Here is a 25,114-nt window from a genome sequence, read left to right on the forward strand (position 1 = left end):
AATGAATTCAACTGTTATGCCAGGATTACGATCCAGCGATCCTTGGATCGCAGGTCCATGTGCTAGCCATTATACCATGCAGAATCCCCACGATTGTAGCAAAACCCTTTAATTTTTTAGAAACCTTGCCAAGCATGACACTTGTATGCACGTAACAGACATTTACATTTTGGCAATACGTTGTCACCATCTTGCATTTAGCAATGTTCAGCCAATATTTATTTGACTTGGGTACGGCACATGTTTTTTCAGCTGTCCTTCCCTTCTGCCTGTTAACCCAGCTGACATTGATAAACAGTTGTCTACCCACACCTATAATATGCAACTTCATTAAATGTGTCAACAATGTGACTGTTTGCGGCTTCAATTAATCGATAATACAGTACACAGCTGCTGTGACAGGGGTCACATGTAAGGATTTAGCACAAAGGATTTTCTTGTCAATTGAATTGCCATATGCAAAAGGTATAAGACTCACAAGGGACCATGGGATTCCAAATCCAGTAATCCACGTGTCACTGTTGTCAGAGAAGGTGTATGAAGTTTTAGATGATCTGATGGTCTCATTAGTTTATTCACTTAAATTATTTTGTTATATATTTGTAGCAGAGAAACAATATTTTGTACAATGAAATGAGTACTATGTAAAGAGCATATGTTATGCAATTTATACATCAAGGCAGGTAATTGTTACGTCTGTTTATTGCAATGTTTGTTAAAATTAAATATGAAATAATGTATAATTCTTGTATCAATCTCAATAGAGCTCCTTTTACCTAAAGTGAAGTAAAATGGGCTTGCAGAACGTAATTTGCAGGCAACAGAAACTGCACTATATAAGCCAATTTCTCATTTTGTAACAGTGACCCACTTTCAACGGTATTAAACGGGGACTTGCCAATAGTGTTGTCATACATCTTGCAGTAACATACAGTATTAACTTCTAACATACAGTAATAAATGTATGACTTTCGCAATGGTCGACACTGAAATAACTGCTGGTGGGTCATGGCTTCTGGAGAAATACATTGCGAGAAGTGTAGCATTTGCGTACAGTCCTGCAATGTATCCCTCCTATTTTAGTGAATTTGCAGAGTGGTGACACAATGGTTTGCACACTGTGCAATAAACCTAGCAAACTGCAATTGATTCACAGCCACAGCTAATGGCAGGGGCAAGGGTTACCTTCACTGGTTCTGGACATCTTCGCCAACCCGTGCTGGACTTCATGCCACATTCACTCCTGGACGAAGGTCTCCCAATGCTGGATCAGTTACGAGGGCTTACTGTAATGTATGCCGTGTTGGTTTTGGGGGTTTGTTTGACCAAACGGCACCCACGGGCATGGTGAATTGGTCGTTTGACCATGCCGCTTGGTCACAGAAACCCCTACAACCAACACGGCATGGAGAGGCCCTCATACAAGCAGCAGATTGATAAATGGCAGAACATTACGAATTGGAGTGCCACGGTGGCGAGATGTTAACTACCTCGCCTGGTATACAGGAGTTTGCATGTTCTCTTCTCGTGGTCACGTGGATTTTTCTCAACATTTAGAAACAACAGTTTAGAGCAGTGTGTTTCATTGCCTTCAGAGTGGCCCCTGGCGTGCTGTGTGGTGCCACCGCTACCCTCTCCTCGCACACCCCCCCCCCCCCCCCAATGAACGCACACCCCACTAAACACTCGCATGTACCTGGTACGATGGGTACGATGGGTTTTCACCCGAGGACCCCACTAGCAGGGACGTTCCACGGTTTCCCCGGACCAGGAAATTGGCTGAGCCCCCCAGACTAGATTACATGGCGCCCCCCCCCAAAAAAAGGGGGCATAGAGCTTTACAGGCCGGCCGCGATGAAGGATACACAGCACGGGGGGATGGGACCTTCAGCCAGCACCCAGTGGCAAGATAAACAGTGAGGTGAGAGGGAAAAGCCCCTAGACAGATAAGAGTTGATTAAAGTTGGAGGGAGCGAGGGGATTATCGGTGAGTCAACGGCGGGGAACGCAGGTACAGAGACAATGGACGGGGGGGGGGGGGTGACGTGACCCCCCCCCTCCCCCAACGGCCAGAGCGCTCAAAACGGCAGCAACGAGGATTTGATTGGATGCACAGGATGACGTCATATGACCCGGGGGTTAACGGGCTTTGGGAACATAAGGGAGGAAGGAGGGCAAATGGGATCAGAGTTCTTCTGGAGTGGCGGAGAATACCAGCCGCCCTCAGCGTCCGTGGGACGCCTGCAGGGTGCAGCTGAAAACGATTGCCTAGGCAAAGTCTCCGAGGCGAGCATCTTCCCCAGCCCCCATCGGGCAGCTGAAGAGGTGAGTCAGTACGGGGGGAGGGGGCCAATTCAGCCCAGCTCGCAGTCAGCTCGAGCTGGAGGATAGACGCACTCTGCGACGGCCAGGTGATAGGAGGTTAGGCGCTGTCCGAAGGGTGCTGGCTGGAGGGGGCCATAAACAGGGGTCCCCTATTCGCTCCGGGAAATAAATCTTAGCACAGACTGACGTTGTGACGCGTGGTGCGTGCGTGCGAAGAGCGGTGGGACAGCGATCGGCGTACGACGGTGTGTGGGCGACTATAAATCAGTGTGGGTGTGACGCGCGCGCATATTAAAATATCAACGGCTGGGGGGCCGAACTCCCCCTCACCCACCACGGGTGGGGGGGGGGGATTAATTTATTAATATCCGGACCGCTGCGGGAGCGGTTGCCTTGTTGACACAACGGCTTAGTGGAAATTATTAATTAAACCCCACACAGCGGCGAGTCAAACAATTACGTAATCCACGCGGTTAGGACACGCGAGTGGGGGAGGAGGTGATTGGGGGGGTAGGGCATCAGCCCCCACCAATTAGAAGTGGCGCCCCCCCCCCGCTCGTGGTGAGGGAGGGGGGGATCGGCCCCCACCTAACAAGGAGTGGGGGGCATTAGCCCCCACAGCTGCCCCCGATAATACACAACATGTGAAAACACTCCCATCGTGCTGCTGTCAAACCCAACGGTTTCAAATGTGTGGTGCCCCTCACACTGATGTCTTATTGGCGAAAGTGCCACCCCCCCCCCCATGAAAATAAGTAATTAACACTTGGGTAGAGTAATTGGCTACTTTAAATGTCCACATGATAATCACCTTCACTGAGCTATCATGTGGCCAGATCGCTTCTGAAAAAGATATATATAGTTCAGTGGGCCTTATCTAGTTAAATATAAAATAAATGTTCATAGGTTTTAGTTTTAATAGTATTAGTAGTGCGAATTCAGCACAATTGAAACATTGCGAAGTAAAGCACTGCCAGGTTCTCTTAACAGCAGAATTGTGACTGTTCTGTGCCGCCGCCACCACAGACTGACCCACCAGAGGCCGGTCTCATTTAGCAGATCCAAACGCTTCAGGGACATGTGCTGTGGCCTCAATGATGTGTGCTGTGGACGTGTTGCCTAGCTGTGTAGGGTGTTTGTGTTGCTTTGGGGAATCGCTGATGTCTGTCTGTTTGGCAGTCGGGGTGGCGTGCTGCCTTTGTCGTGATTGGCTCTGTTTGTGTGGGTGTGGGATTGAGATGGCAGAAAGAGGGGGTAGGGATAGTTTTAAGGTGTTTTGCTGCTGCTATTGACTTATTCGTTCGCTGTGTGCCCAGAGGAGAAAGAGAGGCAGACACGTATTCATTCATGCCCTCTCTGTTGTAACAACAGATCGAGGTGTATTCACTGCCCGGAAGACGTTTCAGCCACTTTGGAAAGTGGTGACGTTTGTGCAGTAAGTTCAGCAGTGAGTTTGTTTGTGTGTGGTTTCCTTTGCAGTTGATTGAGACAAGTGGTAAGCTTATTTTTTTAGGTTTATGCATGTGTTACCATTGAGAGGCAATTGTGCTCTATAGCTCTTTGATGCTAATTTGAAATTGAATACTGTAACATGGACAATTAAAATAGTGTGTGGTATGGTCTGCAAATGTGGTCAGTGCAAGACTGATTTTAGGAACCAAAGGCTGATTTCAGCATTGGCCTAGTGTTCTTCTTTTCGTGAAAATGTGTTAAGTGGATCATATCCACACCGTTACAGGCACTGAAGTAATGACCTTATCAGTTTAATGTGCTTCTTAAAATACAATACAAATAATGTGCACTGTAACACAAAGCGGATGTGTAGTCACTATTTACCACTGTCACATTTGCAGCAATGTAAAAATGTTTAACAAAACAATAGCAGGAGTTATATTACAATATTAACAACATAGAGAAGTAGACTCTTACTAGTTACGCATCCCATTGCTACATCTTTTCAGTCGATTTATCTATGCACAATAACAGCGAAAACTTTTTGTGGTATTATACAGCAATCTGTGTTTCATGTCGTATTGTAAACTTGAAGGTGGCCAGATGATAATTTAGAGGCATACTATGTGTGTGTTTTCTGAGCTGTCGAGTGCTGTAAATGTAACTTTTGTCGAACTTTTCATACAATCGCGGACATAAGTTCGAGATGGTGCCGTGGCGTAACGGTTTACATAGTGGACTCGCAAATCAGAGGTCACAAGCTCGATCTCATGAAGTGGTTGTTGGAAATCGCCCAGCAGCACAACCAATAGGTTTGCCACCACAGGTTGTGTGTGGCGGGGTAAGGTGTGGATAGCCCCATCTCTTTAAATATATCTGGCCAGTGCACCGTGGAAGAGTGGGCTAAAATACCATGAGTAGGGATTCTTTGGAGCTCCCTCGATGAAGGCCCTTCTGCCAACAGTGGCATGCGCAAGACATTACCTACACGTTACATTTGTCTTTGTACAGATGCATGGCGGTATTATTCACAGCCGTTATATCAAATGTCTTTAATATGTGGGCTCTCAAACCATCTACAGTGGCTTTTTTTTTTTATCTGTGGGTCGATTCTTCTCCTCAAATCAATGGATAACAGACAATTATGGACAAAGTAGTCGAGGTGTGGAACTAACACATTTCATCTCATTCAGATCAGGCCACCAACCAAGTGAGTGGTAAAAAAAAAATAGTTCAGTTACCTACCGGTTGCATGGATGTGACAGAATGACGATGATTCTGCGAAATGTTATTTTTTTCGACGGGGCATCCTTTATTTGGTTTCGAACATGGATAATCAACTATACTGTATCTCATCGGGGATCCCTATGTGTGGAGAATATGATTGCAAAAAAAAACCTCAGTACCATTCTTTCATTATGGGTTAAAGGAGCTTGTTTTTAAACGTATCTAGGTTTGGTAGTCTAGGGTGGATAATGGAATTGGGTATAATACTTTATATTGCTGTGAAGGAACATTAAACACTTTGTTTGCATGTTTAAAGAATCCGGCTAAGTGGCTAAGAAGGTTACACATTCAAATCCTGGTTGGGGGTCGACTCAGTCCATCATCCTTCTGGTGTCGATAAAACGAGTACACTGCTACTCTGTGGGGAAGTAAACTATGAATAGTAATAAATAGTTATTACTTCGGTACACCGGTGTGTTGGACAATAAATCCACAACATTTACAATTCGAGTTTAGACATTTCGCTGGTGACTGTGCCAAGGTGGCGGTAGGTTTAATGACACATTTATATTTATGCGATATAACCCAAAAAAAACCCCCTTCATTACGGATAATATAGCTTTGCAAAAGCTTAGTAGTTAAACAAACTATGAATAGCCTCGCCACCGCCATGGAATCCACCACTGGCAGAGCTGTGAACACTCGATTGGTTGACTGCCTCAATACTTATATGGGCAGGAAATCACTTTGACTTTTTAAAGTTTACGGTGGATTACGGAATTTTCTAAAATGCTTTGAATTTGCGTGAAGGTTCGTTAAAGTTTTCTCTGCATTTTCTTATCCTTAAAAAAATTCGGTGTGATGCAATGCACTAAACTTGTTAATGTGCAAGATTGCTCACCAAAATATGCCCACAAGTGCACATCTATTGATGCCGTACTCTTTGGCAACGTAACTATGTCACGAAGTCACTTAAATTGCCCCAATATAGAATTTAACTTTGGTACTCATGGATGTCCATGTATTCTTGCAAAAATGTTACGGTTTTTTCGGGAAAAATACATCTAGGGAGGTAAATTATTTGTGTTTTGAGTACCGTACCTGTACAATTTATGTTGCTTAAAGTCAATCATGGTATATTTGAGACTGGATTATACAACGAATGAACAGACAGGTCTTTATTTTACCCATGTGTTATGCATATTCGGCACGTCACATGCCATCTATGATCTACCATTAAGAGGAAGTTCAATGAAGAATATAATTTTACATTTGTAAATCAACATCCTAAGGAATGCACACACACTAAATGGGCATCGAATATTGTTTGAATGTTCAGAAAGTGAATTTTCTGACGACGTATCTATTGTGCTGTCAGGTTGCGGGTTTCACATTGTGCTTCGATTTACCAGAAGGCACTGGCAACAGCAGTGTTTGCAGTTGACGCGGTGAGTGATACTTCATCAGGGCCAGCGGAGCCATGATAGTCACCAGTCATAGCTAGTCACCGTCTTATTAGGCTATTGCAACGTCACAGCAGGAAGCAAATCACTCGTTTTTTTGCAAACAGGCGATGAGTCCAAACATTTTGTTCCCAGTCAACGTGTACAAATGTATGATGTCACTGCGGTTTCAAAGGTCAGTAATTAGCAGGAGGGGTGTACTGTCGTTATTGGAATTTACCCAATTTTCGACGTAACATGCGGACTGGGGTTTGTATAATTGGATGGCAATGAACGTCACTGCATGTGATCAAAATTAATATTTGATAACACTGAATTTGCTAGGTCATATTAAATGCAGTCGTCTATGCAATTAAGTAAGTGTAAAGGAAAACCATTAAATTGTAATAATAATTATGCAGGCTGTTAAATACAACAAATTACGGTAAAATAAACAAATTCACTTCTGATAAGTAAATAGTGAACGGTGCGCTCTCCCTTGCTGAGTCAGCAGTGATGCAGTTTTTTTTCCCTAGACATTTATATTTTGTACACGCATCGGTACAACTGACAAGCAAAGTGCATCAATCTATTTTATGAACTTGATTCATATGCTTAAGAATTATGTATAAAAATCAAGATGAGTTCTCACAACTCATCATGTCACCATCGAAGGCTGTGATTCAACTATACCGTCTCATTGTATCGTTCTTATCATATTCTGTAAGGGCTTATTCCCTCCATTAGTGTAACATCATATAATTTACATATAGTTTTCAAACACATAGAAAATATAGATTCTTTAAAATGTGATCGATCGAATGTATCATGACCCTTAGCAATTGATAGTCGTCGATGGATTGATGCATCGTTTAACCCCGCTTTAATCCGGTGGCATGGCTTGTGTAACAGTGCTTTGGAAACAGGTCTTTGTGGATTGCACAGTGATTTTTGAAGCTCCCAAACTCATTGGGATGTGACGTGGCCAGAAGACAGCACAGCAAGTGGGATGTTTTATTATTATATCTTTCTTGTGGATGCCTGAGCGCTGTTTCCCATGTGTAGGTTTTCTCCAGCTATTCCAGTTTTCTACCACGTGTAACAAACATGCCATGAACATTGTTCGTGCATTACTTTATTCATGCACTGCGTTTTAACAAAATAATGTACATACAATCCCAATCACTCGGGATCAGACCACAATACTGATTTGGCGAATCCATGGAAATTAGGATTAGATCGGATGAAAATCACAGATATTTTATATACACGAACCTACATTATCGTATGAAAATGACCCAGATTACTCTCCTCACAGATATTGTGGTTTTAGGCACCACACTCAAAGTACAGTACTTCAATTTAATTTAGATTTTCTGAAGAGCCTGCGTTAAATGCTATGCTTATGCATGTAAACGTTTAAACTCATTGATCAGAACAGCATTCCCAATCCATTTTTCCTCATAACCCAGCACAGGGCAGGTTCCAGATTCAGCTCTGATGAATCCATCCATTTCTACTTCCTCTGCATGCATCATCTTTGCACGGTATTTGCACTGTATTTACAAGGGCACTATAGACAGAGGAAGGAAGCCCTGTTGTTTGGTTTTGATTAACAACATGTAACGTATTTATCAAAGCAATAAATTAAAGGTGCAGCCATGCAATTGCTTGCTCAAGTAACTATTGGCGGAAGAGCCTCCACTCGAGGTTATTTTGGCCTACTCTTCTTGAAAGGGGTAGGAATATCCACACTTCACCCCATAACGTACGACCTGTCGCTCAACTGCGGTGCATCGTTTTAATAATTAGTTGTTCATTTTGTAAAAAAAATAACTTGCTTGGAAACACCAAATTGCCATTATTTCCTAACTCCATCTCTTTCAATAAACTTAACGTATGTATGTTGAATTTTTGTGTGCACCGTACATAGCCAACCGTGCTAATCGGAGGTGCGGGGGGAAGGACGACAAACGAAACGTAAAAAGTAGCTCTAAAGAAATTCGTTTTCAATCTAGATTTCAAAGTGCACAGCTCCAGTGGCTTCCTAATATCGGAAGGAAAATGAGGAGCACCAAAGCTTGCTTTGATTTTTGACGTCAATGTCCAATGGACAATCGAGGCCATTAGCGCCTACCAATGTGAACCCCTCCCCCTCCCCCCCCCCCGAGTGTTTTAGCGATATCCAAGCACACGTAACAATGTACACTTGCGAGCCCTTGCAGGCTCTGGTGAACTTGTGAACGTTTAGGGTCAACTAATCAATCATCACATAAACAAAACGTGTCTTGATGCTGCTTGGAATTTCCATTGTGAATTTGTAAGGCACACTTTGTCGAAATAAAAGAGTTGCGTTTTTTTTTTAAGTCCATGAGAAAATGTGCTCATTCCTGACGATGTGTTTATTTCTGTTGCCCATTCCCAAATGCTCAGTGCACAGGGTCAGAGCTGATGTGAAAAGAAAAATGTCACGGCCATCATTCATTGGAGAGAAAGGATTCAGTCACTGCTGGATTTTTAAAGAGGGAAGAGAAAAGAAGCAATGGTGTGAGAGGCATGCCTCCTAAACCCTAGGCATCACAAAAGATTCCAGTGTATTGGAAGCAACTAGCGTATGACATTTAAACTCAGCACCGTCAACAACAGATAATAAGTCGTGAGGTGCTGAGCAGCTTGGACAGAAGCGATAAAGCCATGTCTGTAGATGTGTCACTCAGCGCCTTCCATCACATGCCTCTGCAATCCAAATCAAAGATCCCGGAGGCAGATTCCATGTCATTCTGCATCGAAGAAAATAATCAGCATGCTTGTGAGAGCAAACAATCTGGTGATTTTGTTATAGAAGAAACAGCGGAGGCAACTCATTTCGAGAGACATAATGTCCTGGTTCATGATGTTTCTGAGAGGAGAGAGATGGTTTGTAAAGAAATAAATAAGGTGGAGAGCAACACATTTATTGACAGTAATGAGTTTGAAGTTTCCAAAAAGACAACCTCCATTGCCTTGTGCAGTCAACTACAAGAGGATGTTATGGGTCTTGAACCGGTCTGTCAAGGTTTACAAAAACAATGTGTTGATCATTCACAAGATGATTCAAGCGAATTGGTTGTTAACAACGCTAAGGCGTCACTGAGCTCCGTACTTGGCCTTGACGACAGTGTAGATTCAGACACCTGTAGCGTAGATGGTCACAGGCAAGAGGAGAGTTTGCTCCTCTTAGCTTGTGTGATGACAGCCCAGGACTGCCCTGCATTAAGAGACATTCCGGGAACACACAGTGCCACTGTTCCAATTGAGGTTGAGCCAGTGGTGGAGATTTCTGAGACGGTTGCTGAAACTGCAGGCCAAGTCCAGATGAAAACCTCTGTCAATTTTGGCTGCAAAGCCTACGCCCACAACTTCACTCCAGATGTAATCAATGCTGAGCGTGAGCATGCTGGCTCCAGTAGACATGCTCAGACGAAATTGGACACGCGTAGCGGCATCCTTGCCAAGCCTGCCGCCACCCAAGATGCGACAGACAGGGAGCTAGTGGTGTCAAATGCAAAACTAAAGCGGCGCTCGCCCATTTATCGGCGAGCAGAAGCGAGACGTAATTCTGCCCTGAAGGCCTCTGCAAAGGATGGATCTTGGAAGCGTTTTGGTCCACTTATAAGGCAAACGAGTTACACACAGTCACAGTGTGCATCTGCGTTAACAAGAAAGGACAGGCTGCGTAAGGTGACTGTGCACAGAAAAGTAACACGGAGAGCAAAGGCACTGGATGATCTGGAAACGTCATTGACATCTGCAGACAATAAAGTTATCCAAAATACAAAGTACCCATCATCGGTCACTTCACCTACTGGTTCAAGCAAGTGTGTAACAAGAGTGCACAAACTGCCAAGGCGAAATAAACACTCAAATAGCACTGTGTTGCAGAATGATGTGAGTGATTGTTCTGCGTTTCCAGCAGCTACAAACAGAGGCGTGAACACTTCTATTGACATGAACAGTGTGTCGCCTGAAAAGAGAAAATGCTACACGCAAACGGAAGAAAACACAACTTCGGTTGAGAATCCCGTCGTCACTGGCTCACTGAAAGAAGCTGTTATTTCATCGATGAACAGGAAACCAAAATCAAATCACCTCTTTTTACGAACCAATCCATCTGTGAACGCGTGCAAAAGCTCTTCATTTACTGTAAAGGAAAGAGGCAACTCAAACAAAAGAAACCAAACACTTGCAAAAAACACAATTCCGTCTCCTGCGTGTGCCATCCGCAGTGCTAATGCCACTCCTCACCACTCCAGCTCATGTCACACAGGCTACAGAGTCTCCCGGCCAGTGTCAAAATGTGACAGAAAGGGACGTTTTGAGGAACGCAGTTTGGATGCTGAAAGGGCTGCACCTCTTCAGAAAAGAGGCTTCGCAGCTTTGGAAAAAGAGAGAGAACCATATTTGAGGGCGCTTTCGGATAGAGAATCAATTGGAAACATCAACAAAATGAAATCCATGAAAAGAAAACGTGCGTTGAGCCAGATTTTGAGCAATACCACTGCCGCTTATCCTGGAGAAATGCAAACACAGTTGCTTGGTTCAACATCGTCAACAGTTATTGACTCAAAAATGTATTTTCAGTTAAATGTAAGCAAAAAAGGCACACTTTACATCGGCAAGAAGAGAGGACATAAACGAAAAGATTGCACGTCTGCATGCGTTGACAATTCCCACAAAACTAAAGCAAAAAAAGACTTGGGAAGGGCACTTTCCGACAGCCGCGTGTGCTTGTCGGCGGAATACATGGGAGGCATACCGATTCCAAGTGATTCGGTGACACCGAAGGACGTGTCATCAGCTACCAGTGGTGCGTGGGACTTGGCCAAACCTGCGATGGAAAAACGAGGTGAAAGGTTTCCAAGACACATCGGGACGTCACCCCACAGGCGGTGCATGCCGAGGTCCGGTGTTGCCATGGTGAGGGAGGCGGCCGTCACCTCGACGTGCCGTGGAAGCGTGGCCTCAAGCGACGGTGGGGTAAGCGCCGACAACAACGGCTTACCGGGCCGCATCGAACGCAGGAGAGGTGTGAATAAGAGGAGCCCGGAGCAGCAGGCGCACTCTGCTCCTGTCGTCTGCCCCGACGTGAAGCGGGTTCCCGCACACAACGTGGAACACCCTCGCACGATTCGCACGACGGGCTCGCAGCCAAAGACGAAGAAGCAAAAGAGGAACGACGATCACCTTCGTCACCTCTCCCAAAGAGTCCCAGATTTCCGTACTGATCTCAGAGGCTTGTTGGTGAAGTTCACCAAGTTTGAGATATCTCACAAAGTGCACTCGTGTATTCCTGCAGATGTTCTGCCAAGCATGTTTAAGCTGAATTTTATGACCATTTGTCTTTCACCTGCGCCTGTGGATTGTGCAGCAAGGACAGTGGACCAGGAAAACAGCGTTGAGTTTCAGCAGCTCAGGAATTCTCAGAGCAGTGTTTCGAGTTCATCAACCATCAGCTCCTATGACGCTGGTTATTACAGCAATGTTGATTTTCGTCTGCAGTCATCACGGTACATGCCCAGCACACGAGGCCCTGGATGTGACGGACAGCTATTTACACCCAAATATTCACCAATTGTTTTTTCACATCCCTTCCCTGACCCTATTGGGAAGGACCTTCATCATCAGGCAACCACTGTGAAATCTACATTGCAAAATGTACAAATCCAGCAGTGCCATCAAGCAACTGCGAGCAGCCATTGTCGGAGTTATAAGAGTTGTAGCAGTGTCAGCACAGACAGCAAGCTGCCCAAACCGCCTTCAACACACAAGCATAAGCAAGGGCAAAACCTGGCGGAGTTCAGCAAAGCCAGAGATGCACAATGTCTCATGGGCCAGTGCTTTCCAGTGGGCAGGCCTCCTGAAGGTGCATTCCCTCGTGAGCGCCACTTAAACCACAGTGTTTTGTGGCAGCATAAAGGGAACAGTGTTGGGGAAAAGTGTCGCAAAAGCCCCAAGACTTTGCCCGGAATTGTCTCTAATGCACAGCACATGCATGCTCAATCTTCCAAAACATCTGAGTACTCTGGAGATAAACCCCATGTTAGAGCCACGAACACTTTGAGGTGGAGTAAGAATGGCCCTTCCAATGACTCAGTTCTTGAAGCCATCGATGCCTGCATTTACAAATATTCGTTGAGTGCAAATGCAGCCAAAACGCTACGAAAAGATGAATCTGTTTGCTGCAGAAAAACACCCAAGAAGACTGATTTTGTGGACAATGTTTCCAAGCAGTGGAGTTCCAGCCATTGCTCAAATTCCACGGCTCAATTTAAATATGGAAGAAAGCACAACAAAGGGTGGGAAAGGAAGCAAAGATGCAATGAATTTCCGTCAGGTATGTACCGTATATTCCATATTTAGAAGTGTATGTGTGTGCCAAGCATTTGATGTAATTTATAAGCCTGTCTGTAAAATAACTAACTAAAAGTATACTTATTCTTGGTTCTTTCGATAGAGTCACGGGAAACAAAATAATAAAAATATAAAACAAAAAAATACATTTAAAAAAATATTATTGTATTGTTTCCCTTCTACGTGACTTTACCGAAAGAACCAAGAATATGAATCCCTGCAGTCACGAAAGCTTTAAATCAAAATTTAAAAGTATACTGTAAGGATGTTTTCATTATTGACAAAATTTGAGATTCCCTTATTTAGGATTCATGTTTTGGCACTGCAGTAAATCTGAAACTATCCAATAAAATAGTTACTTTTTAATCTGATGGTCAGCAGAGGGTGGTGCAGGAAAATCAATATTTGTACTATACCGTCTATGCTCATGAATCTTCTTATCCCCACTTTCACTGAGCAGTGTGATACAATAGGGCTTTATTCAGCAGAGGATGGACAAAGGGCTGTACATGTGTAATCACATTGCTGATATTGTAGCCGAAAGCGAGAAGACTCCACTGTGACACTGGAGTTATAATTATGAAGAAAATAAAAGTATTTGCACAAATAGACATTCCGAGCCGAAATCCCTACACCGTTACACTGTTAAGCAATTCAGAAGAAACACCAACGATGTGAATACCTGAACTCGGACCGCCACTTAAATCGAATCTTACTTTGACCCATGGGAGGTTATATGAAAGGTATAGTCCCTTACTCTATACTCTCTACTGCACATCTGCAGTGCCGTGTAGCCTCACTCATAGCCATAGCAACCCTAGGAATGGAACGTGCGAAGAGGATGTTCACAGAGGAGATGGAGCAATGACATCAGCCCATGTGCAAGTGTTTTTTTTCGACGGTTACATTGCAGAATCATGAGAAATGGAAATGACTTGGAGAAGCCTTTATCCAGCAGTGTATTGATAATGGCTGATGATGGTGACGATTATTTGTTTACATTGTCCCCCTAGGAACTTCAGAGATGTTCACATGCCACAGCTTTGTTGGCAGCAAAACGTTGTCAACTTTAACAATCTAATTTTATTCCGTGGAGTGAGTTGTAGCTTCTTGGATATCACTGATCCAATGCTGTAGCGGGGACGTGACAGTTTTTCCTAAGCCAGTAAATACAAAAGCTTTAGAAATTGCATATAAATTCATGTTCTCTTTACAGACGCATCTAGAGGTGATAAGCCAATTAATTGGCAGTGTAAAGGAACACCCTCACAGAAAATGGCAAGCAATGATGGCCATCGATCCAACACAAGAAGAAGAAGCCAAAGGAGCATTAACACAATTCTGGGGGGGGAAAGGAACCGGCACTTGGCATGTAACGACGTGGACGTCTCTGAGGAAAACGGATCACGAGGCAGGCCACACAAAGAGGCTCCTGCTGAACATCCCGATTGCCATCGCACCGTGGAAAAGGCCAACCGTCCCACCCCAGAAACCTTGACCGTGGCGCCTGATCCTGATACAGTTTCCGATGCGATTGAATCGGTCTTGAAACGCTTGTGCCAGCACAGGAACGACACCACGAGGAGGAAGAGCCAGTGGAGCAAAACTGCTCATATAATAAATATGGCAATTTCAGGAGCTGAATATGTTTAGTGAACTGTAATTGCAGTCATAGACGTTTTGCTCACATTTTTAATCTGCAACCTGTATTAAAACTCACGTGAAGCACTCGAACCAATGCACATCTCTGAGAGTACAGCCAAACTGGGCCAGGTCGAATGTTAAGTTGGCATATCAGCATCTCTCTACCGTGGCAAGCACGGTAGGGAGATGCTGCTATGCCAACTTAAGCTGCCAATCTATCCAATTTTCACATATTCCTGTCGCGTAAAATGTATACCTGTATACAAACTCAGTATGCATTGTTGTGGAACAATATCGGTAAACGTGTATACAAGCAAAACTCCATATAGTATATACACGTATTAATAAATGTTTGTTTTAGTTTATTAGCCTATTGGCTTTCCAGACCAATATAATACATTTGTTTACAAAGCCTGACTTGACTGATGAGACCCAGATGGTGAACATCAGTCCAGAGTGTGTTTTCAGGAAAGCTGCTGGATAATATCGGTCTGGAAAGCTAAGACGCTGACGGACTGAATATTAACTGAATATGAACATGTACAGTATATCCTGCTGAATTATTAACGATGGAATAGAATTGCTCAAAAACATGTTTTTTGTTCCCAACAATATATTTGATGTCCTCAGAGAGAGAAACGGAAACTCACTTTAAAGATGCATTCCTCACCATCCATAGTAATGTCAGGCATTACTTTGGATAGACCTGTCCCTGCCATGAAAGTGTCGATTGTTTTACCACTCTCGGTGGGCTGCCAATAGAAAATAAACACGCACCATTGCTGTGGCGCAAAAGGAGCCGTTAAGACTTTTTATTTTGACACTTAGATTATAGTACACTGAAATCACGAACATTATTGCGGTAATGTGTACTGTTGTATAGCACTTATTGTATGTTTCTATATTTTTAATCCAGTTTGGATGATAAATGCTGTTTTCCATTTCCCTGTCTTTAAAATTAAACACAAAAATTATAATGCTGCATTGGCATAGGCCCGCGAGCACAAATGACATCAACTAATTGCATTCGTCAATGACACGGTTGTAAAGAGGAACACGCATAACAAGTGGAATTTTGGGCATGCAATTACACGTGTGCTCTGCGGATGTTTTGTTTTGCAAATATGCAGAATTGCACTATCAATTGTATGTTTATAAATATTGTCTCTTTCATCATCAGCAGCAACCATGATTCACTGCTGAACGGTCGCCCCATGCAAACACCATCCTATGTGTTTCTTCAATATCACAATTCATCTCACTCCTGCATATACGCTGATCTCATCGAACTTCAAATCTAGACTGATCTCATCGCTTCTTCTCCGGGGTAGCAATTCACTACTATTTGGCTATCATTACATCACCATCATCTATCGGCCATAATCCTATCAAGCATTGTGTCCTACCAAGACCACTTACTTTCCGTATCTGTCGATATGATTTATCTGATTTGTGTTTGTTCCCTGATTAACGTTCGATTTAAAGCTTTCGTGACTGCAAGGATTCATCTTCTTTGGTTCTTTCGGTAAAGTCACGTAGAATGAGAATAAAATAATAAAATAAAATAACGTCGTGAGAATTTTATTGTTATTGTTATTATTTTATTCTCATTCCCTGATTAACTTCATGTCAATGTAATGCTCAACTTGCTTCTCTCCATGCTTTGCGTACTTTACAGCCTTTGTTCCATATTCTTTGCAATGGCTTTATGATCCAAATGTCACGGCAGGCAATACATGCACTGATTGAATACTTTGTTCGTGAAGGACATTGGTCTGTATTTTTTTCATTATCATATTCAGTAATCCAAAAGCACTTCAATCTGAAATTTTGATTTCAAGCTTTCGTGACTGCGCTGATTCATATTCTTGGTTTTATTCTTGGTTCTTTCGGTATTGTTTCCCTTCAGCGTGACTTTACCGAAAGAACCAAGAATACACTTCAATCTGCTCTCATTCGCCTTTTAAACTCATCGTTTGATCCCGACCCACCTTTAGTAATTGGGCTATGTATGCATATTCTGTTGTGATTTCCAAGAACAACCATCCAACAATTATTCGATTTTATCAAAATTATTGTCCTCGATTAACTAGATTTTATAGCCTTCTTTGTAAAGTCAGGGCAGATGGTGATAACTTCCTGTAGTTCATCTCATTTGGCAGTTATAATAACACCTTCCTCAGCCAATTTGTAGAGATTAAAATTCTCTTTCAATAATGATCATACCATTTTTACGCCTCAAATCCGATTTTAGGACATCTTCGTATGTATGTATGTATGTTGAACTTCGACCGGATGTAGCCAACTGTGCGACTCAGAAGGCACATCTCCCTGCCTAACTCCTGATTTGCATATTGTTCGTTCATGTAATCTCAATGTTCATAATAAACGTGTTTTTCTAGATTTTTGTTATTAATGCCTTGGTTTGTGACGAAGGCTTATATAACTGCATCAACTTCCATTGAATTAATTGTTCCACTCCCTCTCTGGTGTGGACCAATCCGTTTCAAAGACAACGCATATACTCTCAGACCATCTTCTTTGGTTCTTTCGGTAAAGTCACGTAGAATGAGAATAAAATAATAAATTGATAAAATAAAATAACACAATAATATTCTCACGACGTTTCGGCCACAACACAAGCGGCCTTCATCAGGTGAAGGGACGAGACTGTCTGGTAGGACAGCGCTGGAGTGAAAGAGCCACGTTCAGATCACGGCCTTTTAAGCTGTGTGAGAGGAACAAAGCGCCTTGACAAAGGAATTAGCATATAATTTAGCATTGAAATGGCTGAATAATTAGCTTGTGACTGGTCACAGAAATAGTTATGTTAAAAGTTAAAGCATACACATCCGCAGAGGCACCCCTTGACAATGGAATTAGCATAGAATTTAGCATTGAAATAGCTAAGTTAAAGCATACACATCCGCAGAGGCACCCCGTGACAATGGAATTAGCATAGAATTTAGCATTGAAATAGCTGAGTGATTAGCTTGTAACTGCTCACAGAAATAGCTACGTTAAAGTCAGACCATACACATTCACCGAGGCACTTAGTACAAATCAAACAGGAGAATTTAGCATTGAAATAACTAGGCGAATTTAGCATTGAAATAACTGAGTGATTAGCTAGTGACTGGTCACAGAAATGACTATGTTGAAGTCAAGGCCTACACATCTGAGCTATTCACAGTACCATATAGTGAACCAATAAAAAAACTAAAATATAAATTACCTTCATGTTATCAATAAACTCTATATTCTCCAATCAGCTAAGCTACCAACAATAAGTCGTTATATATCACAATGCTATATGGCGAAAAAGTTATTTTGCATGTTCACCACAAGTATGTGTGGTTAATGCAGACATGATTCCTTGCAAAAGGTTTCAATTTGGTCTTTTAACATCTTAACACATACTCTTTGGTTCTGTCGGTAAAGTCACATAGGTATAAAATAAAATAAATAACGACGTTTTTCGTGGTGGGAAAGCTTGGTCTGCTGAGGCAGACCATGCTTTCCCACCTGATGACGGACGTTTGTGTTGCGCCCGAAACGTTGTGATTTATTTTATTTTATACCTACGTGACTTAAATAAAAGAACCAAAGAGTATGGATTCCTGCAGTCACGAAAGCTTAAAATCAAGATCTTGACACATTTTTTTTATTGCCAGAAAGGGCAAAACCTATTCTTATATTTTGATGCTGGCAAGGGAGGTCCCATGATGTAGCTGCTCTACCCGAGCTCTCAATATCTGGTACAAAAGATGTATTACCGAAGCTATCAACAGAAGGTGTGTAGAGGATTAACTGCACGTGTGGAAAATGTTATGCTGGGCAAACAGGACGAATGATCAGCATGAAACTAAAATAACATCAGAGAAATATTAAATTCTCCCAAATACAACTGCCAGCAGTAGCAGAACATGGGTGCCAACAAGGACACTGAATTGATTTTGATGATGTTGAAGTTCTGTGCAAAACTAGCTACTACTGGCCAAGACTGATTAGAGAATCTATCGAAATTGATCGTACGGACAGTTACTTTCTTAGTACTGTGTGGAAGTGAATAATCAAATAATACATTATTTAAATGCATGCCAAAAAGGGTAGCATACTTCAATATGGATTACCGTTGGTACGGCTATTTTAATACACACAATAGACAGGAAGGACAAGTTCAAAGGGCTCGCATAATGCGAATGCATAATGTACGTTAACTCAGTAACCCCCCCCCCACCCCACATTGTGCAAGAGCGCAGAAGCGTGGTCACCACATCTACGCCTCTATATAAGGAACGAAACAGAAAGACTTCATCCACAAATCTGGCTGTCGCCTGATGAAGCTAGTTGTAATTACTGGCGAAACGTCGTACTCACATTGTAAATGTTGTGGCTTGGCTCTCCAACACACCGGTGTGCTCTACTAGTGACGAATTGGCACGTTCTGTTTACGTGACAACCCTTACTAGTTGGCTGTGTCGGGTGGTGGTGGGTTTTAAGACACATTTACGCGATCTGACCCAAAACACCTCTTATGAATGCATATAGAGTACTATCAGACCATGTATTTTTTTGCATGTTCATCACGAGTATATGTGGTTATTGCAGACATGATTCCTTGTAAAAGGTTTCCGTTTGATGTTTCAACATCTTAACACCTGTTTCATTGCCAGAAAGGGTAAAACCTATTCTTATGGGAATATAACAGTCAAACTTAAACTATTTTCACTTATTTTAGGGGCCACTTTTGTGCCGGGTTTTTTTCGCCTGCCACTAGGGGGCACAATTCACCCACAAGCTTCAGCATCTCTGCCGGTGTGCTTGCTGCACTGTCGTTGGCAGACATGTGGCCATCTCGAGGGATGATTGATGCCCGCACAATCCAATCCTCAAAAGACGAAGCTCATTGTTGGTGTATATATTACCGTTGTTGTTTTATTAGGGGAGCGGTGGCGTAGCGGTTATCGCTTTGCGCTACGAACCCAACAACACGAGTTCGATTGTCGCTCATGGTCAGCAACAGTGTCGATTATTATTTGAACTGGTCCCGTGCGTCCACCAAGGTTGACTTAGCCTTAAATGAATATCTGGTACGATGTGTAAACATTGTCACCAGGGAGAGAAAGGCGGCCGGGCGTGGTGCTGGTCACCCACCCCTTCGTGTGTCCTGTCGGCCTTCACGGGTGCTCAATAACAGTATTTGCCCCCAAAAGTCGGTCTCAAGCTGCTATCTAATTATAATTCTTTAATATCGGAATATTCCTTTGTGCACACCCTATAAAGTATATACTTCAAACTGCACATTTTACATGTCTACAAAAATTACATTGAAATTAATTAATTGGACACAGGAAACACCAATTTAATATCTGGGACCTTTTTTACCAGTATCAAAGTATGAAAAAATAAGAATAGGTTTTAGCCTTTCTTGCAATAAAACAGGTGTTAAGATGTCCAAACACCAAGCAGAAACCTTTTGGCGTTCTCTGGTTTACACTGGTGAGACTGTGCCCTAAAGAAGGTTGTCTCTGGTGTAGATCAATCATTTTCACGGACAATGCATATGTTATATCAGAGCATGTTTTGTTTACATGTTCACCACAAGTACGTATGGTTAATGCAAAGATTTCTTGTAAAAGGCTTCTATTTGGTGTTTGAACATATTAACACCTGTTTTGTTGCCAGAAACGGTAAAAACCTATTCCTTATTTTTGATAATTTCATATCTGTTTGAATTAATGAAACTAGATTTTTGTTAGACCAGAGGATGCCTTTTGTCATCCTCTGGTCTAACACCGTTTGAGACGAAGCTCAAAAGAAAGCTGTCTCTGGTGTGGACCAATCAGTTTCAAAGACAATGCATATATTATCAGAGTATTTTTTTTGTTTTCATTCTGACCACAAGTATTGTGGTGAATGCAGACATGGTTCCTTGCAAAAGGTTTCAGTTTGGTGTTTAACATCTTACCACCTGTTTTGTTGCCACAAAAAAGGGGAGAAACCTATTATCAGTAGATTTTTGTTTTCCAATTTGAACCAAAATCACGTATTCACATGTGCATACACGTTGGGTCTTCCTCCTGCCGACCGATTCCAAATCCGCCTTAAGTGAAGGGCATACATCTCTCTAACTCCGATTACGATGTAATCGTAAACATAAACCGCTGTTGTCATCCCGAATTGCAGGTCAACTCAGCATCCCCATTTCGCCACGACACAGCAAATCAGGTGAACTAATTCGATATACGTTTATATTCGCATTTATGGAATTTCGAAACCTCTCAATTATACATTTGGTGGAGGAGAAATGGTCGTTTGCCACCCTTGCGTGCATTCCCGCCTGCTCCAGTGCTCTTGCGTGGCGCTGCGCGAGTTTCCCCCAACGCTCTCCGTGCCGTGAAAGTTGGGGCTCGTTTTGGTTTCGAGCCTTTGTTTTGACCGCACCCGCTACTTACTCTATGCTGTGTGATTTCACCCATTTTTTTTATTTCCAACGTTGTTAAGTAAAAATAGTAAGTGAAGATGCACGGAAAGAGGCTATTTAATGTGCAAGTGATAGCATAAATGCACAACGAGACTGTAGAGCGAATACCTCGGATGTTAAAGTACCGCAGGGTTTCTATTTTTTTGTTTCGCGACTTATTTTGATGATCAGACTCTCACGAAAAATAGTGGCTGGCTTTCTGGCTGGATTCCTGTCTGCCCGGCTGGTGCGCAAGTGCATCACAGACATCAGGCGTGACATCATGCCCCCTCCTCCCACCGAAATGTGACCGAAAGAGGGAGGTTCTCTTCTATTGTTGTGTATGGCGATATGTTCAGGGGATAAATGCCAGTGTCAAGGTCTTGCGAGCCACGAGAGGGCCTCGGGAGAGAGTTCGCATCGTTTCGCTGGTCTCTGTTGAAGGAGCGCAGAGGAACGTGGTTTACGAGATGGTCCAGAGTTTGTGTTGCATGGCCAGAGTTGCACTGTTGATGATGTTCTGATGCGGTTGATGGAACATCAGCATCTTCGGGGAATGTCAATATCAGGCGGTTAGAGTGTTTGGGTATCATATGAGGTGTTTATTTGCGGCCCGCCTGTTACATGTTTTTGTGTCATCTTAAACGCAATACCGTCATCAAAGCACTATTTCAGCAACAGCCTCAACATTTGACCGATAAATTGCAGCTTTACAATCCTTTCAGGAGTTGGAGGTCCTCACACACGACCATGCTCCTCTCAGCCACACTTTCGCAATACACATTTTTGGGCTCTAGATTTTTCGGTCCTTGGCGCTCAGATTTGGAATGCTCTGCCTGAAGAACTGCACCTGAACGCTAAGATTCTCCTACTTACAAAGGACAAACCTACTTGTTTCCTATATGTTAGACTAGCTGTAATACCCGGCTTCGCCCGGGACTTGGATTCACCACGCCCGGCCACCTTTGTCTCCCCAGTGGCGATGTTCACAAACCACAACAGTTAATCGTTTGAGGCTGAGTCGACCTAGGGGAGGCCCAGGACCGGTTCAAATAATCGTCACCGGTGGTGGCCGTGAGCGGGAGTCGAACTCGGGTCCGTAGTGCGGCGCGCTAACCACTACACTACAATGCGTTACGCTTCCACGCACAGACACAAAAAAGATCCCCCGTATAGCCTTAACAGACTGTAGGGGCAAGTGCTGTTAGCGAGCACCTATTAAGGCCGGAACGGTAAACGAGGGGGTGGGTGGCCAGCACCACGCCCGACCGCCTTTGTCTCCCTAGTGGCAATGTTTACACACTGCACCAGGTACTCATTTGAGGCTGAGTCAACCTAGGGGAGGCCCGGGACCGGTTCAGATAATCGTCACTGGTGTTGGCCGTGAGCGGGAATCGAACCCGGGTCGCTAGGTTCATAGCGCAGCGTAGCGCTAACCGCTAAACACACACATACACACAACAACAACCGCCATTCGCCACTAAGTGGCGGTGACGTCACCACGACGCTTGTGCCAGGCTATGTGCACCCTGAGGCCACGTGAAGTGTCGAACGCCCGCTGGCAGGAGGTCACGGGGCAGACCCAGGTGCCACGGGTCGACTGACTGAGATGACTGGCTGATACACCACCTGTGCCCCCTACTGTGGCAACCTGCTGTGCTTTAGCCACCCGGCGCTCTGCTCGTTGTTGTGAGCGTCGCTCCTCCGCCCTCCGTTGTTGTTGGAGGGCGACTACCTCCAACTGCCCAGTAGCGTCCTTCACGAGCCTCCTCCACAGAGGCCGATCTTGACACCGCTGGTACCGGTCATCGGCAAGTCCACTCAGCTCCACGTCCTCCTGTACCACATCACTCCATCTCTTCTCTAGCCCGTGCCGCGCCCGTTTAGCCCCCTCGATCCGGCCGAACAAAAGCTGTTTCGGCATGCGATGGCTGGGCATGCGGGCTACATGACCCAGCCATCGCAGCCTTCCCCGCCGGAGGAGCTCACCGATGGGACCTTGCCCAGATCTTTCAAGGATTTGGGAGCTCCTCACACAATCCAGTCTGGTTAAACCCAGGATGGATCGTAGGCAGGCCAGCCTAAATGTTTCTAACCGGCGAAGATGTTCCATTAGGGGGGTCCACGTTTCGCAAGCGTAGAGAAGGGAGGGAATGACCGTGGCCGAGAAGACCTGAAGCTTAGTGCGGAGCGACAGACCAGGTAGCTTCCACACAGCGTAACGCAACCGATGAAAAGATATTGCCGCTCGACTGATTCGGAGTGAGACCTCTGCTGTTAAACTGGAGCCAGTCATAAACACACTGCCCAGGTATGGGCAACTCTCCACTCTCTCCACAACTGCCCCATCACCGATGGGGAGTTGTGGGGGTGGAGTGTCCGATGGTACAAAATACCCAGGCAGGTGCTTAGTTTTGTTGGGGCTGATGGTAAGGCCCCACCTCTTAGTGGCACGCTCCAGTTACACGCTACACACACAGGCACACACACAGACACACACACATACACAGCGCGCTAACCACTACACTACAATGCGTTACGCTTCCACACGTGCGGGTCACGTGAGAGATTTTACGTCACAGCTCACTTGCCGTGCAAAAATAGATGCATTATTGAGCTCCCCCCCCCCCCAAATGTTTTTTTAAATTTTTTATAATTTTTGCATGGTGTACAGTCTGGAAAGTAGCCACATGGCAAATTTCAAGTTTGTTGCATGTCGGGAAGTACGCTAAACATTTTGAACAGACACACATTCACAACAATGCCTTTTATATATATGGAGATAAGCTAGTGATTTTTATTTATTTTCTGTACGGCGCTCTGAAGCCCTTTGTTGGTATGCTGCACCTTATAAAAGTGTAAACTAATATTCTGGTTAGAACCGACTGGTTGGGACCCGGCGCGCACGTAGCTTATACCTACTGTCTGTCCTTAACGCTCGTGACGTCACTCCACATCGACCAGCCTCCCTAATTAATATTCATGAGCAGGTGACGTCCTCCAAATGGACACCCCCCCCCCCCCATTATGACCTACTATAATGAGCCATTAATGTCTGTGTGCAACGCTCGTGACGTCACTACACATTGAACAGCCCCCCTCATTAATAATCATGAACAGGTGAAACTTGCAAGCGAAAAGCAGACCGCGACGTGATATATTCATTGCATTAACGCGTGTGCAATTTGTAAGGGCGCGGTGACACAGACCTATTTAATTTAAAGGTTATAATCCCTCGTTCATCATGACGTCATTTTTACTTTGATGTCTCAACAGCGTTACGGAGATCACGTGACGTGAGGGTTCTGCCTTTGTAGTGAGGGTTGTGAGTTGACGCCGAGGAGGGGTGAGGAGGCGCCTCGCCCCCCCCATGTGGAGTGACGTCAGCTGTTCATGAGTATGGAGGGCTGGTCGACGTGGTGACGTCACGAGCGTGGCACATTCTTGGCTCATAGTAGGTAATTATAATGGGGGGGGGGGTGTCCACTTGGAGGACGTCACCTGCTAATGAATATTAATGAGGGGGGCTGGTCGATGTGCAGTGACGTCACGACAATTAAGGACAGACATTCCTGGGTGATGATAGTTAGGTACATGGCCGATGTGTTCGATTTGTATGTAAGGGGAAAAACATTGCTTAACTCTTAAAATCTAAATTTTTCGCAGATTCCTGGAGTTTCTGATCAGGTGACAAGGTCCTCCGGCAATCCGCATTTTTTTGCAGATTGATATAGTTGTGCAGTTAACAATTCTGTCATCTGTACCACACCGCAAATTCACGTCCCAGGATGTTTGTAGTGCACCGCGAAATTAAGGGTTCACGTGGTATCCCTCCCTGCGAAATATAGCGTCCAAATGGTGCCCCGTACATCACCGTGGAGTGAAGTTTTTTATTTTGAAAAAAAACAACCCCTACTGGTCGTTACAAAACAAGGTTTAGAGTCACATGAACACGTATGAAACACGGCAGCACCAGGCTGTCTAAAATCTAAAGTGCTGCATGTATTTGAGATTTAAATGAAGATTAACACCACCTCCTCTGGGCAGTGTTTTACTCAAGTTAATACACCGACCAGCTTTTCCCATTTTACCTTTAGCACCAACTTTTAGCTCAGGCATATATTTTTTGCAGCGCTAAAAGAAACGGCAACTTTACATTTGACATTAC

The 25,114-nt window shown here is 44.0% G+C and overlaps 1 protein-coding gene across 7 annotated transcripts; it reads left to right on the forward strand.

Annotated features, from left to right (window-relative positions):
- Positions 1-3,512: 3,512 nt before the first annotated feature.
- LOC116951705 (uncharacterized) lies at positions 3,513-16,884 on the forward strand. Of its 7 annotated transcripts, none has more exons than XM_032970669.2 (5): positions 3,513-3,820; positions 6,383-6,452; positions 7,359-7,450; positions 8,880-12,819; positions 14,053-16,884. In XM_032970669.2, exons 4-5 carry the CDS (start codon positions 9,141-9,143, stop codon positions 14,487-14,489), a joined length of 4,116 nt encoding a protein of 1,371 aa, XP_032826560.2. In that variant the 5' UTR covers positions 3,513-3,820; positions 6,383-6,452; positions 7,359-7,450; positions 8,880-9,140; the 3' UTR covers positions 14,490-16,884. The 7 variants fall into 7 exon arrangements, with proteins under 7 accessions (XP_032826560.2, XP_032826735.2, XP_032826427.2 ...); XM_032970844.2 differs by having other exon boundaries at positions 3,513-3,760; positions 7,359-7,507; XM_032970536.2 differs by having other exon boundaries at positions 3,513-3,760.
- Positions 16,885-25,114: the final 8,230 nt, after the last annotated feature.

Source organism: Petromyzon marinus, chromosome 1 (genome assembly GCF_048934315.1).
Source record: "Petromyzon marinus isolate PM22_M1 ecotype Great Lakes invasive population chromosome 1, UKy_Petmar_22M1.pri1.0, whole genome shotgun sequence".
NCBI lineage: Eukaryota > Metazoa > Chordata > Hyperoartia > Petromyzontiformes > Petromyzontidae > Petromyzon > Petromyzon marinus.